The following is a 16,773-nucleotide window of genomic DNA, read 5'->3' as shown; positions in this document are numbered from 1 at the left end:
GTGGTTACTTTTTTTTAGTATGAGACATTTTGGATCAGCGGGGCCTTTAGAAAACTATACTGTAAAACCACAAGACTATACAAGCAATACATTCTATTCTACGCTTACACCTTAATATGTTAAGTGCATCCATTAACATTTATACAAAATGCATGACACTTTGAGAAAAGATTAGACCTTTATTTGATCTCAGTTTAATATTACAAGTCTTTCAAATGATCAAGGACAAATATTGTCAGTTGATAAGCACTGTCCTTCTCTTCATACACAGACGTGGCTTCGTGTGTTATGAAAACTAAAGTGATAAGAGAGATGGAAAAGGCCTTGTATTAGGAAATGTTTAAAAGCATTATCTCTGTCTATGGCAGACTGAGCTAAAAGCCAGTTATGATACAGACAGGCGCAGCTGTATGTTATTGTATATATAGGTTGGTGAGTATGAACACTTTATAATAAAAAAGTACAAACAAACAAACAAAATCACTACTACTTTTCTTGAAACAATCAAAATTCTGCAAGAAAATAAAACAGGTTATTTTCAGTTATGAAGTCTCTTAGTCATATGTCATTTTCTATTCAAACACGTGCTCTATTCGTGGTTCACCCTGTCCAATGCCACATAAAAGCTCTTTTTGTCATCCAGGCAATGCCAGCCAATGGGTCCAATCTCACAATCTGCACAAATAAGGTACTTCACTTTGCCAACATCTTTAGTAAAGCCCACATTCTCAAATGTGTACATGTCATCAACCAGCCAGTGGGCAGTTAATGTGTCTCCATCCAATGTTCCTTCTGACTGACCTATTGAGGTTTTCTTTTTCATTGAAGGCAGAAACAACTGGAAGGGATTTGACAGAGAAAAACATAGTATGGTTGTGTTAAATGTTATCATGTTCAATCACTTAACTAACTACATATAAACGCAAAAATATTCTATAATAAATTATTATGTTATGTAACATACACCGTTTACGAGTGTATTCAAATGTTTCACACCAGACTAGAACAAAGTTACCTCTTTTTCTGCAAACACTGCCATGCCTGGACAAAGCACCTTAGAACCACATCGCTGGCACAACACCGCTTTCACATTTTTCCCATCTTCTGACACAAGAGATGGGTCTACTGATCTCTCGGGAGAGGAGCACTGTTTACTGTCGTCCATCTTGGCACACAACTGCGTTCAAACTGAAATTTTACAATCCATTAGAAATAAAATTGTATTGCTGTCAATGCATCTGATATACTCATATGTATGTATTAGCTAGCAGGCTAAATTAACTGGTAACGTTAACAAAGAGTACTCGCCTCTGACGTGGATCATGAGGTAAATCTCCTCCTTTTCAAACAAACGTATTACCCAAATATTTCCCTCAGAATTATGGACAAGTTTAGTCAAGTAAAGCTAAATATTATACACTAGTTGGAAAATACTAGCTGATTTAACCGGCTACTTGCTAATACTTGTGCAACTGCCAAAGCAGACCGGCTGAAAACAAACCACCTTATTTCCACGTTCCTCAGCATCACAGAGACTCCATTTTCAGACTACGCATTGTGATAGCTGTGGTAATACGACAAGAATAGTCCAAAAATCTAATGCCCGTTAATTCATTCTATTTTGTTCATTAAATTATAAATGTATTCAATCAAAACAACAAGACAAGAGAGCAGAGATTAAGATCCATAAATATTTATTAAAACATTTGACTTAAATGTAAATGATTTAACCCCTCTACACATAACACATGAATATATGGATGGTTTATTATTTGTGGTAAAGCCACACAGTGAGCTTAATTATTTAAAAAGAATCATACACTACTTTATACAAACTGCAGTCTGAGAAAGTTAATAAATGACAACACATTTTTTATATAATTTGATTGGATTGCTTGCTAAGATAAAGTATTAGTTAATTTTGTGACTCGTGAAATTTACTACACTGTAGTTTTGGCCCATCTATTTAAACCTATTTCCAGTGGCCTAAGGCACAGGAATAATTTTATACTTTACAGGAAAGTTTTAACTTTACAGGCTGCACAGAGGTATCTACGCAGAGGCTTTAACATTGATTTTCAATATCTGAGCTGTAAGGTGCAACTGTTGACCTGTTTACTTTTTTGTTTGACCTAGGACTGTTTGAACTGTAAATGTTCAAAGCAGGTAGACTTTAAATCAACCCTCAAACCAAGCTGCCCTTTGCACATTTTCCAGTCAGTAAGTAACAAAATTAAAACTGTAGCTCAGTGGTTAGAGCATGGCGCTAGCAACGCCAAGGTCATGGTTTCGATCCCAGGGATTGCACATCCTCAAAAACAAATGCATAGTATAATGCAATGTAAGTCGCTTCGGATAAAAGCATCTGCCAAATGCATATATGCAAAATGTAAATGTAGACATTCATCAGTAAATTTCAGGGCAATAATGAACGTGATGCATTATGACTTCTCTACAACTTTTTGAAAAGTGCTTTTCACTTAAAAAACACAAGATTGTTCTCAAAATAAAAGGTTCACACTAGCCGCAAGTTACTCTTTCAGCCTAGGGTGCCCTTTAATCACACACAAGTACTTTCTGTTCCTGAATTGAGTTCTGTCTATGAAATGATTAACCTCATCCCCACATCTATGCATTGCTTATAAACTGTAACAGTAAGAAATGATAAAGGGTAAAACTCAAACCAATATGGAAAATTAAATACAAAGAATAAAACAGCAATCATCAAGGAAAACTGGGCACTGAAATGATAACTCATAAGGAATGGGTTTGTAGTTCATAGGTTGGAGATTTTAAAGGAGAGTATCGTCTGTGCAGCCTCCCTCAAGGCCATAGCGGAACTCCTGCAGGTTGGACACCCCATAGAAATGAATGAACGCTGCTGCCACCACCAGCACATGAAATATTTGGTGTGAGTGAAACTAAGAGAAAGAGAGAAAATTAAGAAGTTTGCAAATCACTGTATTTCAGTATGAGCTCCACACAAGCAACCGATACAGAACAAATGTTAAAAAAAACCTCTAACTTACCCAAATATCACACTTGCCCGGGAAATAACGCTCAGGGATTCGTGCAGCATAGAGCCCGGCTCCTGTGATGTACATTGCACCCATTAAATAGAACCAACCCATCTGTCCAACCGTAGTGGCTTTGACAAAACCCTCCTCAATGATGAAGTGCATGGTGGGGACAATTCCACTCAGGCCAAGACCCATGAAAACTCCTATAATAAAATAATAGCATCAAGATAGCAAAATAGCATCAAGAAAAATGGCCTAAAGCGAACCAACATGAACAGGAATGTCATTTACTCACCCTCAAGTTGTTTCAGATCCGTACAAATTTCGTTGTTCTGATGAACACAGAGAAAGACATTTGGAAGAATGCTTGTAACCTAACAGTTCTTGGCCACCATTGACTACCAAAGTAGGAAAGATTATGGTAGTCAAAAGTGCCCCAGAACGGTTTGCTTTTCTACATTCTTAAAAATATCTTCTTTTGTTTCCAACAGAACAAATAAATCTATTAAGCTATTTTTCCTACTATGGTAGTCAATGGTGGCCAAGAACTGTTTGGTTACAAGCATTCTTTTAAATATCTTTCTCTGTGTTCATCAGAACATCGAAATTTATACAGATTTGGAACAACTTTAGGCTGAGTAAATGAAGACAGAATTTTCATCTTTGGGTGAACTGTTCCTTTAAGGCAACCGTGCCGTACATCACCTGCTCTGGTGGGCCTGTGACGGGGAGTGGAGAATCGGTCCCACTGAGCGACGACGATGGCTGCAATGCCCAGCACACAGACGACTGTGAGGTAGATGAGACGTGGCTGAGGTGAGCAGTAGAACGAGTAGTAAAGCCAGGGCACGAAAGAGCCCATGATCAGCAGAGCAATGCCAGAGTAGTCAAGTCTGAGAGACAAACACAGGAAAAGAGAATAATGACCTTCAAGTCACTTTAACAATAAACTGCTCAAATAACAAGGAACCAGTGAACTCACTTGGAGAAAGTGCGAGACACTTTCTCAGAATGGCAGTAGACGGTGTGAAAAAGCCAGGAGAAGCTGAGGCACAGCACGGCACCCAGGAAGAACATGCCAAACACAACATTCTCCTGCAAAGGGGCCATGAAGTACATGTTGGGCCTCAGCATGGTAAGTGTGCCCAGACACAAGAACAAGATTAACCCTGTGTAAAATCAAACAAAAAAGAAAAACATACAGCCGCTTAATTTTTTTACACATTAACATGATAAAATATTATATGTTTGTTAACAAATGTGTATTGACTAAAGAAAAAAGTTTATATTTAAGCATGACTAACAGGTTTCTATTGATCCCACATGCTCTCAAAATAAGAGTGGTGTTTGTTCCCCAACCTTGTAATCGATCTGAGGAATACTTAAAGCACTAAATATATGCATGAAGTGCACAATAGCCTCACGTCTCTGTGACGGCTCAACAACGTAACCCTAACCTACCCAACAAATGAGTCCAGATATTCCCGGTCTCTGTGTGAATCCTGAAAATGCTCCTGAAGCAGGCACGGAAGGAGGGCATGGGGGGCCGATGACCATGCAGGAGGTAGTCATTGTCTTTCAGCCACTCCGGTAGGACGTGAAAGGGAATGACCCTCCAGCGACCTTCCCACACCTGCCGAACAAAAAGCGACCGTGAGATTCTGTATTACCACTATGATGACTTTAATTTGCATGTTTGATGGTCACACCTTGTGCACAAATTCCTCCATCTTCTCCATTGCATGGTGAGCCTGCAGCGGTAGAGTCAGAATGTCTCCAACATCATCATCATCCTCTTCATCATCCACCAGACCACTGGCTCCCTGCGGAAGCAATCAGCATTTGAAATGAGCCTGGAACATTTTGTGCTGGTACTGAATATCAAACGCTGGAGATTGCAATCCAGTCAAATGAATAATTATGTCGCTTGCCTCTGACTGGAGTCCTGGGGCTCCACCAGGGCCATTCTCCTCCAGCAGGGGACCAAGTTCCATCAGCTCCATGTCAGCAGGAACATGGCATTCCTCCGTGACCCGGCAGTCCGCATGACTGGCAGACCTGATTTGGCCTGACATCAGTAGACTGCCCTGTAACTCCTCCTGGACCTCTGAAGCCTCCTACTTCAGTTCACTGTGTGTGAAAAATAGAGCTTCAATCATAACAAAACTTTATTGACAAAGTCAACTCATGACAAAGTGGGTGACTCATAATAACAATAAAGACAGTTTACCTCTGGCAGAGCTTTGACTAGAGAGGCAGGTCTAAACCAGTCTCCTGGTGTTTGCTTCTCTGTCAATTTGCATTCAGTCTTGAAAACAAAACACGTTTTTTCACATTTCAAGTTTCATTTGTAGTGATTTATGTTTTTATAACCTCAATAACCATGTTATCTGTAATAAAACGTTTCATTTGTAGTGATTTATGTTTTTATAACCTCAGTAACCATGTTATCTGTAATAAAAATAAGTTATTGTAATACGAACTGTAATTCTCTGTCAAAAACACCGCTATATGTTTACGATAATAAAACCATAAATAGTTTTCCTAAAAGATTAGCTGTGCCTAAAACGCACATAGTAAACGGTTTGCCAATTGCGAATTGAATTTGTTTATTCGACAGAGTATATATTAATTTTATATTTAGCATGAGCACGGTGCTGACGTAACAGTTAAATAACTACGGCTAACGGTAATTAGCCTGCTCGCTAACAAACGCATTTCAGGCTTTTTCGGATGATTTTAGAGGACGAACAGACAAAACACCGGTACACGTCACGACACAACACTTACGGATTATTGCATGATAATACATAACATATAAAAAATACGAGGACAATCACTATAGCGTTACCTATTAAAAAAATACCTTAAACAATAAATTAATTATTAGTGCGAAATTTGGGATCTTTAAATGGCAAACGCTGTTGAAATGGAGCAGGTTAGCATTGAGACACAGAAACCGCTACTGTGTCAGGATGCGTGTTAGAATAACATTTTACATGGCTTTCTATTGCAGTGGCATTTTATCGTTCGCATGCTTACCTGAGCTAGTCCTGATCTGCTGTTGAAGAAATGCGATCTCTTCCGGACGGCGACCAAAAACCCGCAGGACGAAGAAATAAAGAGTTGAAAGCTGCTGTATGCGAGACAGCGGGTCTAAACTGGCTCGCTGTTGTCTTAGAAATAACACCATAGCGACGCCATCTGCTGGTGATGGTTGATGCTGCATGAAATAACTTGGCAAAACATCTATAGCTGTTATTAGGGGCACCGAACCCATTTATTTGGTGGCTTAAAGGGATAGTTCACCCAAAAATAAAAATTATATCATCATTTACTCACCTTCGAGTTGCTCCAAATCTGTATAAATTTCTTTGTTCTGATGAACACAGAGAAAGATATTTGGAAGAATGCTTGAAACCAAACAGTTCTTGGATCCCATTGACTACCATAGTAGGGAAAATTACTTGAATTTTTTTGTTTTGTTCTTTTGAACACAAAAGAAGATATTTTGAACAACGTAGGACAGCAAACAGTTCTGGGGCACTTTTGACCGCCATTGTCATTTTTCCTACTATGGAAGTCAATGGGGTCCAAGAACTGTTTGCTTACAAGAATTCGTCCAAATATCTTTCTCCTTGTTCAACCAAACAAAGAAATGTATACAGGTTTGTAACAACTAGAGAGTAATTCATGACAGAATTTTCATTTTTGGGTAAACTATCCCTTTAAGAAGTGTTTTCAAATTGTAATCTCCAGCAGGTTTTATTTCAATGTATATAGGTCCATGCAGTAAGGGTGAAACTTGAAACAGAGACAAAATACTGAAATGCTTTTAAGCGTGAGATTTGAAGATAATCTCGTCACATTTATCCAGCATGTGCTGACAGGCGTTAGATAAAATCATTCCCTCCATCAGCTCTGTTTCAAGATGGACACATTTTCTGATAAAACAGGAGGATTTTGTAGACAATCTCCATTTCGGTTGTTTAGTGGTGACGTAAGGAATACCGTTTCCGGGTCAAAGCATTCATTTCAAGCGGGGCTACAGTTAAAACAGCTGTTAATGAGCACTGTTTACTCACATCACATACTTAAGCGGAGCTTTTAACAACTCACAGTATACACTTCAGTCTCATGGTTTACGGAATCTCCGACATCAATATTTGAATAAATTATGAAAAATTAATCACTGACTGGCCATGTGGGATTTCGTTACGAAGATAAAGGTTGGGATTCTGACTTCCCGATAGTTTAACAGCTCGCCATGAGCGTATATTAGCATTCTTTGTTGTTTGCCTATTGCATTTTATTGAGCGTTTGGACCCGGAAACGGTATACGACCTTCCATATACATTGGTGCGTGACGTCAGACTAAACAACCGAATAATCCCAAATTCTTGTTTTAGCCAGTCTGTCAATGCAAATATCAGCATTTCACAATCCCAAAAATACTTAATGTAGTGTTGTTCTAAACACACTCTGTTGGAAAACCAAGTAATTACAGGACGATGCATGTGAAAACACTTTAATAAGCAACTCACTCCACCTTCCTTTAGTGCATTTTGTTTAAAACACAGCCATTGCGTTTTAAATCTTTTTAAACACGGTTAACATAAATATATGGAGTACAGCATGCATACAAAATACCCCAGTGACAGCAAATATATCTCATAACAATGTACACAATGTCAGTCAAGTCACATAGGCACATTATATATATATATATATATATATATATTCAGCATTAACGTCCAAAAGCACACATAATACATAAGTGACTCTTCAAGTGCATTAGATTGGGGCTCTTCTATAATATCAGCATTTTATCATGATCTCTTACAGCATAACCGAACTCAATCCACGAATGTGAATGGCAAGCCTGAGTACAGTGCAGACCATCTTTGCATTGCATTAAATAAAGGCTTGTAATATAAAGAACAAATCTTCCCTTTCAACAAAATAGCTGGTAAACGCTATATGTATGCTCTGTAATTGGGTTACTCGCTATGCAAGCTCAAATTTACTTTAACGTGATTGTGCACTTGTGGCATTTGGCGACAGCAATTTAGCGTCTGTGGAGTAATCTGTGACCCTGCACATCCACAAAGGTCTAAAAGGTGAAGCGTTGGCTTTGCCGGTAGCCTAGTTTGTCCAGATTGGGATTACAGGCAAACTGGATCATGGGAGGAGGGCCGCACATGAGGATCATACAGTCATCACTGGGTGGAGGCAGATGCTCCTGAATCATCTCAGCATTGATGAAGCCCTGGCTGTATTCCCAGTCTGCACACAAGTACATACAAGTAAATGTGGAAGAAAGATCATGTGCCAAACAGATATTTCAGGCACAGCTTTTATATTGGAGAAATTTGATTTTATTAGAAAGCCTCATACCAGCGGGTGCTTTGTCCACTGTGAACCACAGTTTGAAGCGATTTGGATGTCTTGCCTGTATCTCCTCCAGCTCATCCTTCAGCAGAATGTCCTTCTCAGTCTAGAAAACAGAAGAAAATAGATTTACGCTTGCTAAACATTTGGCTGAACATCATTTTCCTGGAAAGATTAATTTATAAACAAACCTTCCATCACTGGAACATCAGCTCAGTGATTCATTATACGCACTCGGTACACCCAAAAATGATTATTTATCATTTAACTGTCTTATACTTTTAAACTATCTTTCACAGCACACAAAGCACGCTGCTCTTTTTCTATACAAAACAAAAGCACATGCTGCTTCACAGATTTAGAGAAAAAAATATGCTAATGAAAGAGGTTTGTATGACTCATACTTCATTCCAACACATCAATGCCACACAATAGCTTCGCGTTTAAACTTTGTTCCCGTGAAAACAAACTTTCGCCTGCAGAAATGATAACGCACTTAAAAGAACAGTTCACCCCAAAATAAAAATTCTGTCTTCATTTACTCACCCTCAAATTGTTGAAAGTCTGTATAAATGTTTTTGTTATGATGAACACAGAGAAAGATATTTGGAAGAATGTTTTTAACCAACAGTTCTTGGCCACCATTGACTACCATAGTAGGAAAAAAAACGTTATAAATTTCATTGTTCTGTTAAACACAAAAGAAGACATTTTGAAGAATGTAGGAAAGCAAACAGTTCTGGGGCACTACATTTACATTTATTCATTTGGCAGATGCTTTTATCCAAAGCGACTTACATTGCATTGTACTACACATTTGTTTCTGACTATATGCAATCCCCTGGGATCGAACCCATGACCTTGGCATTGCTAGTGCCATGCTCTAACCACTGAGCCACTACTGACTACCATTGTCATTTTTTCCTACTATAGTAGTCAATGGTGACCAAGAACTGTTTTCTTCCAAATATATTTCTCTGTGTTGATCAGAAGAAAAAAATACAGATTTGGAACAACTCGAGGGTGAGTAAATGAAGACAGAATTTTCATTTTTGAGTCAACTGTGCCTTTAAGAAATGATCACAGTTATAGCCATTTAAACCATCCCTTCATATCTTTCTAATGGGACACCAACCTGGTTGGCAAACAGCAAGCTGCATGTAGTCGTGTCACCTGGGTTCTTCATGATGTCACGAAAGAGCTGCAACATTGGCGTAATGCCTACACATGGAGGAGAGCAATTGATTTGAGTGATCAGGCGGACACAGAAGGCTTTATCATTAGAAGCACCAAGTAGGAAACCACTTTACCCGTTCCTCCGGCTATAAGACCCAAGGTTCTTTCAACCTTGATCTCAGCAGCTGTCTTTTTATCAGCTTGTAATGCAAACTGACCTGTCGGGTGGAGATGTAGGTGTAAGGTGTGGTCACTGTGTAAATACAAACATCATGTCAAATATGAAGGAAACATGCATGAGTCAGACCTTGGCCCTTGTACTCCATCAAACCTCCTGGTCCTCTGAAGTCAATCAAGTCTCCAATTCTCAAACTCTCCAAGTACTGGGACATCTTTCCTCCTTCAGGGAACTTGGGGTGCACATTCTTAAAGTAAATCTGCAAAGTGACATACATGTATATGAAAATCCAGATTCCATACGAAAACCCAATGAACTTGAATGAGAATGTAAGCATATGGACAAAAAGAACCTTAACAACTAGGTCAACAAATCCTTTGTCATCGTCGCTGGACACTGGTGTGTAGGGACGCACGGTCAAGCTGCCATCAATCCTGGCAGAGAGATAAACATGCTTGCCTTGAAGGAGAAAGACAGAGACAAGAGCAGTTTGAATAATCCACCAATACATTTACACATACAGTGCGTCCTTATTTCCACATGCAAAACTCATTTCAGTTGTGGGATCTGTATTCTTTAAACCAAGCATTTTCTTTCTATTAGCAGCCGTGCTTCTAAACCATCAGTCCACCTCTGCCCGCTCACAATCAATATGGCTTGACTCATAAAGATTGCTTACCTACTGGTAATCCCAACACGTGCTCTGGGCTGGGCAAAGCAAACCGGAATTTGCGGGTGTCACGGCTTACAATCTATGGAAAGAGTGATTTATTTTAGTGAAATGCAGCATCCTAACACAAAAATAAAGTGCATTGTGTAAAATTGAGGATTTATGTAATACCTCTTTATCAATGAGCCTCAACTGGTATTTCTCAGAAGGATTAAGCAGTGTAATCTTTGGTTTTCTTTTTCTGCTCAGGTAAAGATATCCCAACACACCTGCTGTTGAGACCAGCACTACTCCAACTGTCACTGCAGCAGTCTGAAAGACACAGAATACTGAAATGTGAACAGAATTGAAAGCCCAAAACATAAATTCATAGCAGACAATGATAAAGGGGTAACGTTAATTTAAGGATATTTAAGCACACACACGTAAGTACGTAAATATTGTCTACGGTCTCTGGTAACAGCTGATTCGATTTCCATAATAAATTTGGACATAATAATTTAATTGCAAGACACTAAAAGCACATCTTTATAATAAACACGACTGCATTAAAATGTTGATATACTAAAAATAAGTGCACATGCTATGTGGAATAAACTTGGTGAAAAGCCAAAACAGTAACGTATTTTGTAAAGTATCTTTCGGAATGATATTAAACAGCTAGTATTAAACGTGTAAGATGCACTTGTTTAACATATCTGACTTACCGTCGTGTAACTCATGACGGCTGATCAACTTCAAGAGGATTCAGACAAGACGTAGACGAGTATGCAGCCAGTAGATTAAACATACATCGACATACCCATGAACATACAGGCGGAGAGCTTTATGTTGGAGACATACGACGCTGCGCCTCCTTTGCGCATAAAATCACGAAGCTGGATAACGCTCAGACGTCTATCCACATTATTGCACGATCTGATAATTGCCCCCGTTCCGTGTCTGTCTCAAAAACCGGAAACCCGTAGAACGAGCTCTAAATAAGAGTCCCTCCTTTTCATTTTGTCCAGAAATTCAAAGTTTATGTTCAAATTTTACTTTATTTATTAACATGAAAATCCAATATAATTTACAAATTCATGATTGTGAAAGTTACGTGATACACAATATAAACATGTTTATGAGTGATTAGAGCACCGATATTTTAAAATACAGGAGTTGTGTAAAAAGCAGACCATGGTATTGCATACTCTAGTTTCCCTGAAGCTTTACAAATTCATTCATATGCTTAGGCCATAATCTTTTTTACATAATTGCAAACATTGATGTGAAGCTGATTTGAAGTGGCTGAGAATATCTCCACAGCCAAAGCTTTTGTCTCCTCTGATCCATTCCACAGGGCCCGATAAACAGGTAATGTGTACCTCTGCTTTCCCTGTAAAAGATAACATAGAATTTTGTCTTTAACTTCCATACATGTAATATATTTATAAGGGCAGAGAACTAAATCTATATTTCAAGAGAGTAGCAAAACATTCTGACCTGACTGATGAGGAAATCACGAATATGTTGGTATCCCGGTACATGCAGGTTCTTTGCAACAATCTGGGCCCAGCGTAATTTTAACTCAGCGTTGTTAGACCCAGTAATGTGCGGGAAAAACTCCTCCAGCTTCTTCATATTACCTGTTGATATAAAAGATTATTCAGACTTTTGATTTAAATGGTTTCTCACTTATGCAAAAACATCTCCAACAACATATAAATACCATCTGGAAGGGGTGATTTGTCAAGGATCTTGTCCAAGAAATGGACCGTTTGGTAGGTCTTCCATGGTTTAGTATCAATTTGGGCAATGGATTCTAAGTCCAGGTTTTTGTTAACCCACAGTTCAGCTAACTGCTCTGCTGGTTTCATCAGCTGCTGACCAGGAGACAGATCAGGACAATATGGAGGCCAACCAGGCACATTAAGCCAGCTGTCAAAATCCAGACCTGAACAAACGAAACAAAAGCTGAGGACAAAAAGTCTGTCTGAACAAATGTGTTTCAGTGCAATTCAGTGTAACCAAAACAGTGCTTTTACAAATTTGTATTAATTGTAATCTTTTTGCAGACCTTCAAATTTGTGCACATTCTTCTCTTTCAGGTCTGGGAAATACTCCAGGTAGAACTCTAAAGCATCTTCTGCCACTACACTTTGGTACTTGAACTTATCCACATAAGCCTTAAAAAGAGACAGTTGTTGTTTTATTGAAAACAAAGTAAAGGGTCTGGAACTGTGTTTCAAAATCACATATAATTTATAAAAAATTCGGTGTCTTTTTTAACCTTAAGGAACATATCAAAGCGGGCTTGATCTCCTCTGAGGTGGGCCAGGTAGGACACAAAACAGAAGCCTTTCTCATAGGGTGTATCATTATAAGTGTCATCAGGATCAACACCTGCATAAGAAAAGAGACACAGACAGTTACAACCTAAAAATGTTTAAATACATAAATGTTGAAAATGTCTCTATATTTCTCACTCTCTCAAATTGTGTGCTACAATTGGATTGAGATCTGAGGAATTGGAGGCCAGGGCAACACCTTAAACTCTTCATTATGTTTCTTAAACCAATTCTGAACTATGTGTACACTGTAGAAGGATGCATTTTGCTGCTAAAAGAGGCCACTTCCACCAGGGAACAGCATTGTCATGAAAGGATGTACCTTGTCTTCAACAATGTTTAGGTAGGTAGTATTTAATAATAATAATAATAATAAACTTTATTTTTTATAGCGCCTTTCAATGTTGCTTCCTAAAGTGCTTTACATAAAAAAGTTCAAATAAGACATAGACATTTATACAATAATAACCAAGAAAATTAAAAGCAAAAACAACAGCCTGTAATAAAACACACAACAGTTATCTATAAGCAAGTCTAAAAAAGTGTGTTTTAAGAAAAGATTTAAAAACACAGAGATGTAGCCTGTCTAATTTCAGAAGGAAGGGAGTTCCAGAGTTTTGGAGCAAATGAGGAAAAAACCCTATCACCCATAGAACATAAGCATGTAGTGGGAACAGTCAGAAGGCCAGACTTAGAGGAAAGAAGGTCACATCCTGGCGAGTATGCTTTTAAAAGTTCAGATAGGTAATGAGGTGCCAGACCGTGCATAGCCTTATATGTAAGCATCAGGATTTTGAAATCTATGCAAAACCTGACGGGGAGCCAATGTAGGGACTCCAAAATAGGGGTGATGTGCTCCCTAGTTCTTGTCTTTGTCAGGAATCTCACCTGCAGAATTTTTAACATATTGCAATTTATTTAGGGTATTTTTTGAAACCCCTGCAAGCAATAATAATCTATATGGGAAAAATGTGTCGAGCAGTTTTTCTGCCACAGTAAAGGATAGCATCTTGCAATATTTCTAAGATGTAAGAAAGACGTTTTTGTTCTGTACATGAGGGTCAAATGTTAAATGAGCATCAAATATGACACCCAAGTTATTCAATTTAGTTTGAAACTCTAACACAGTGTGTGTCTAATTTAACATGATTGGCCAGACCAGCACGCAATAAATTAGAAAATTAACTACTGGTGATCTACCTGGTTCGATCTTAACCCGTAGTTTGTTGAGAGGGTGACCTTCTCCTGTGTTGTCCATGTGTTGACGCAGAAGGGCTTTAGCAGTCGCTGCCTCCAGGCATGTATAAGCTTCTCCTGAAATTAAAATAAGCTTCACTTATTAATAAAAATACTGGCCTATCACAAAGCAATTCACCATTGTAAGTGCTTTTTTATTTACTTCAAAATACTGTATCTCATACCATACAACTCCCTGCAAACTCTACGTTGAGCATACATAGTGAAGCCCTCGTTCAGCCAGAATTCACCCCAGGTGGCATTGGTGACCAGGTTTCCAAACCAGCTGTGGCAAATCTCATGCACGATCACATCGGCGAGAGAGCGATCCCCGGCCAGCAGACAGGGTGTGACGAATGTCAAACAGGGATTCTCCATCCCACCAAAAGGGAATGAGGGAGGCATGAATAGAACATCATACCTGCACAATTACATCATATGAAGTCTGAGACTATGATTGTTGTATAGTACAGTATAGTACTATTACACTATGGCAAAATTCTACCTTCCCCAGACATAGGGTCCAAACAGTTTCTCTGCAACTGACAGGAACTCTTCAATCACATTATCAAACTCTTGCTTGGCTGCCTGCAGTAAACAGGGCTCAGTCCAAACACGTGTCCTTAAAATATATACAAAAAATCAGTTAACCACAAAATTTCTGTAAGCTTTTCATTTTGTTGATCAAATAGCATGCAGAAAACAGCACGTCCTCTTCTCTGTAAACTGCAGAAAAGAATGACCACATAATTGTACAGTCAATCAGTGTCTATTTCTGGTGGAAGTCAAATGACTAACGTCATTTACACCACCTTTAAGTGGTAAAAACACTATCATTAGATGGACGAGTTTTCATACTTTAGTTCTCACCTTCTGTTATGTTATTCAGGAAATATGTTCTTACCTGGGTCCCACCTGAGCAGACTGCAAGTCCCCTACTGCCAGTGCTACGAGATAGGCAGGAATGGGATGATCCATAGTGAACAGGAAAGTGCTGTCTGTTTTTCTGTGCTCCCATTTATTAGCACTCATTACTGCTGTGAATCCATCAGGCACCTGTCAAGGATGCAGACCAGCTAAGTTCAATGTGCAATCATATGACAATGTTAAACTCTATCCATATCATTTAGACTAGAGAACAACAACAACATTTATTCTGCTTGGGCTCTTTCTGAAAGATACATGGGTGCAAATCATTCAACAGAAAATAATTAAATGTATAATCTTTTGTTCTGGCTCTGAGACAATTATCCTTCTCAGCTGATGTTACCAAAGCCTCTTATTTTTAAACCCACCACCAACCACCTTTTTTAAAAGAGAAATGTTATTTCCCAAAAAATATTTTTTCCCGTTAAATATCCTCTTGTACTTACATCGGATAAATACATGAGACTGAAACAAAAATAGGTGGAATACTGTGTCTTATGAACAAGCAGTCTGTATCAAAATATTTAATTCAGAATTTGATGACATATCACCGACCCAATGGCCTCACCTTAACAGCAGCTGAGTAGGTGCTTTTGACTGCTGGAGTATCAAAGCAAGGGAAGAAGGAACGGTTGAGCACAGCCTGACCTTGAGTGTAAACATAAGGCTTGAGTTTCCCAGCTGTCTGCTCTGGTTCCAGCCAACACACCTATGAGAGGATACATGAGTTTGGTGAGATGATCTGACATTACTTGCACAACAACAGCTGAGAAAGTGCTCTTTGTCATGGGCGCATGGAAGCCAGGGTGCGGTTGTAAAAGAATGGCAGCATCTTCTCAGCTGTCCAGACTGGGTTAGGTTATAGAGATGTGTGTGTATGCATGCATGCCCATGGTTAATAAATAAAATAAAATAAATGAATAAATGATAAACGTCATTACTAACGTAGACCTGAAGATTTTAAAACAATGAATAGGAGAGCACTCTTATAGGTCTTGTGATAAGTGTAACTTTCACTTTCAGTTATACTGAAATGATCAAACCAACAGTTACCCAGTACTGCAATATGAAATTTGAAAGGTTAGTGAGAAACAAATGCACGCTTACCCCTGGCCCATCAGAAGCTGTATATTTGATTGTAACTTGAAATTTGTCCCCCGAGTTGAAAGGTGTAGGAAATTTCACTATCAATGTGGTGCCATAACTCGTGAATTCCTGGACGAGAAACTCTGTTCTGGTCCAGTTTTGCTCATCGCGAGAGAACGAGATCTCTTGTGGCGATAGAGTTGGATGAATATCTAGCTGTAACTCACTCTGCCCATCCTGAATGCATTGAAACTGTATTGTTTCGGTGCCTGATACAACTTTCTTCTCAAAGTCCACATTAAGATCAAGATGAAAATGTTGTATTTTAAACTGACGGAAACTAGAGGAGGTTGCAACGTCTTCGGCTCTGTCTGAATACAGTGACAATGTTTTATCCATTGTGAATAAAAATCTGATGAGTTACAAGCAAACCGTCAGTGAGCGATCTGTCCGTTCAATCACAGACGTCAAGTGAATAGGTACTGTAAAACACTTTGTATGCTTCGGACAACAAATCGTTAAGCTATGTGAATGTGAGTCATCCAGTACAGTTTCTGCGTAATTGTTGCGCAATGTTGTTTGCCACGAAGAAGCTAGATGCGACAGAGAAATAGACCAAAGACGCTAAATGCTAAGCCTGCAATCATGGCTAAAAAAGCGTAACGCAGGAAGTGTACCAGAAGGAGACCAGAGGCGCTGTTTGCGGTTGTTGGTAGAAGGGATACAGCTACGGCCGGAAGTGGTGCAAAATCTCGCCATATA

The 16,773-nt window shown here is 38.8% G+C and overlaps 4 protein-coding genes across 4 annotated transcripts; all 4 read right to left on the bottom strand.

Annotated features, from left to right (window-relative positions):
- Positions 1-159: 159 nt before the first annotated feature.
- rabif (RAB interacting factor) lies at positions 160-1,523 on the bottom strand. The gene is made up of 3 exons (XM_057362041.1): positions 1,309-1,523; positions 1,016-1,188; positions 160-838 (listed from the first exon to the last, which is right to left on the bottom strand). The coding sequence occupies exons 2-3, from the start codon at positions 1,163-1,165 to the stop codon at positions 590-592; spliced, it is 399 nt and encodes a 132-aa protein (XP_057218024.1). The 5' UTR covers positions 1,166-1,188; positions 1,309-1,523; the 3' UTR covers positions 160-589.
- Positions 1,524-1,679: 156 nt separating this feature from the next.
- On the bottom strand, positions 1,680-6,216 carry adipor1a (adiponectin receptor 1a). The gene is made up of 9 exons (XM_057361905.1): positions 6,063-6,216; positions 5,251-5,328; positions 4,952-5,150; positions 4,730-4,843; positions 4,482-4,653; positions 4,003-4,189; positions 3,726-3,913; positions 3,030-3,223; positions 1,680-2,921 (listed from the first exon to the last, which is right to left on the bottom strand). Exons 3-9 carry the CDS (start codon positions 5,093-5,095, stop codon positions 2,793-2,795), a joined length of 1,128 nt encoding a protein of 375 aa, XP_057217888.1. The 5' UTR covers positions 5,096-5,150; positions 5,251-5,328; positions 6,063-6,216; the 3' UTR covers positions 1,680-2,792.
- A 1,318-nt stretch (positions 6,217-7,534) lies between these two features.
- Positions 7,535-11,276, bottom strand: LOC130571210 (NADH-cytochrome b5 reductase 3). The gene is made up of 9 exons (XM_057362038.1): positions 11,143-11,276; positions 10,607-10,747; positions 10,445-10,517; positions 10,118-10,224; positions 9,895-10,024; positions 9,722-9,805; positions 9,547-9,632; positions 8,418-8,517; positions 7,535-8,306 (listed from the first exon to the last, which is right to left on the bottom strand). Exons 1-9 carry the CDS (start codon positions 11,155-11,157, stop codon positions 8,134-8,136), a joined length of 909 nt encoding a protein of 302 aa, XP_057218021.1. The 5' UTR covers positions 11,158-11,276; the 3' UTR covers positions 7,535-8,133.
- Positions 11,277-11,455: 179 nt separating this feature from the next.
- Positions 11,456-16,512, bottom strand: rnpep (arginyl aminopeptidase (aminopeptidase B)). Its single transcript, XM_057362053.1, has 11 exons — positions 16,033-16,512; positions 15,494-15,634; positions 14,903-15,054; positions 14,504-14,620; positions 14,184-14,419; positions 13,963-14,076; positions 12,705-12,817; positions 12,492-12,600; positions 12,144-12,368; positions 11,918-12,060; positions 11,456-11,810 (listed from the first exon to the last, which is right to left on the bottom strand). Exons 1-11 carry the CDS (start codon positions 16,408-16,410, stop codon positions 11,664-11,666), a joined length of 1,875 nt encoding a protein of 624 aa, XP_057218036.1. The 5' UTR covers positions 16,411-16,512; the 3' UTR covers positions 11,456-11,663.
- Between the last annotated feature and the right edge of the window lie 261 nt (positions 16,513-16,773).

The sequence above is a fragment of the Triplophysa rosa genome, linkage group LG20, assembly GCF_024868665.1.
Source record: "Triplophysa rosa linkage group LG20, Trosa_1v2, whole genome shotgun sequence".
Taxonomy (NCBI): Eukaryota; Metazoa; Chordata; class Actinopteri; order Cypriniformes; family Nemacheilidae; genus Triplophysa; species Triplophysa rosa.
This window is presented reverse-complemented; position numbering and strand designations above follow the sequence as displayed.

Bases quoted from the DNA above. Each gene is read 5' to 3' on its own strand.
- rnpep (XM_057362053.1), bottom strand. From the start codon at position 16,410: ATGGATAAAACATTGTCACTGTATTCAGACAGAGCCGAAGACGTTGCA. The intron at 14,077-14,183 runs GTATGAGATACA...TTTTAATTTCAG, and splicing joins AGTTTGCAGGGAGTTGTATG to GAGAAGCTTATACATGCCTG. The intron at 12,818-13,962 runs GTAGATCACCAG...TTTCTTATGCAG, and splicing joins ACGGGTTAAGATCGAACCAG to GTGTTGATCCTGATGACACT.
- LOC130571210 (XM_057362038.1), bottom strand. The intron at 10,025-10,117 runs GTTCTTTTTGTC...GTCACTTTGCAG, and splicing joins TTGTTGACCTAGTTGTTAAG to ATTTACTTTAAGAATGTGCA. The intron at 9,806-9,894 runs GTCTGACTCATG...TCCACCCGACAG, and splicing joins GATGGAGTACAAGGGCCAAG to GTCAGTTTGCATTACAAGCT.
- adipor1a (XM_057361905.1), bottom strand. From the start codon at position 5,095: ATGTCAGGCCAAATCAGGTCTGCCAGTCATGCGGACTGCCGGGTCACG. The intron at 4,190-4,481 runs GTAGGTTAGGGT...GATTTTACACAG, and splicing joins TATCTGGACTCATTTGTTGG to GGTTAATCTTGTTCTTGTGT. The intron at 3,224-3,725 runs GTGATGTACGGC...ATTTTATTATAG, and splicing joins TCACAGGCCCACCAGAGCAG to GAGTTTTCATGGGTCTTGGC.
- rabif (XM_057362041.1), bottom strand. From the start codon at position 1,165: ATGGACGACAGTAAACAGTGCTCCTCTCCCGAGAGATCAGTAGACCCA. The intron at 839-1,015 runs GTAACTTTGTTC...AATCCCTTCCAG, and splicing joins CAGTGTTTGCAGAAAAAGAG to TTGTTTCTGCCTTCAATGAA.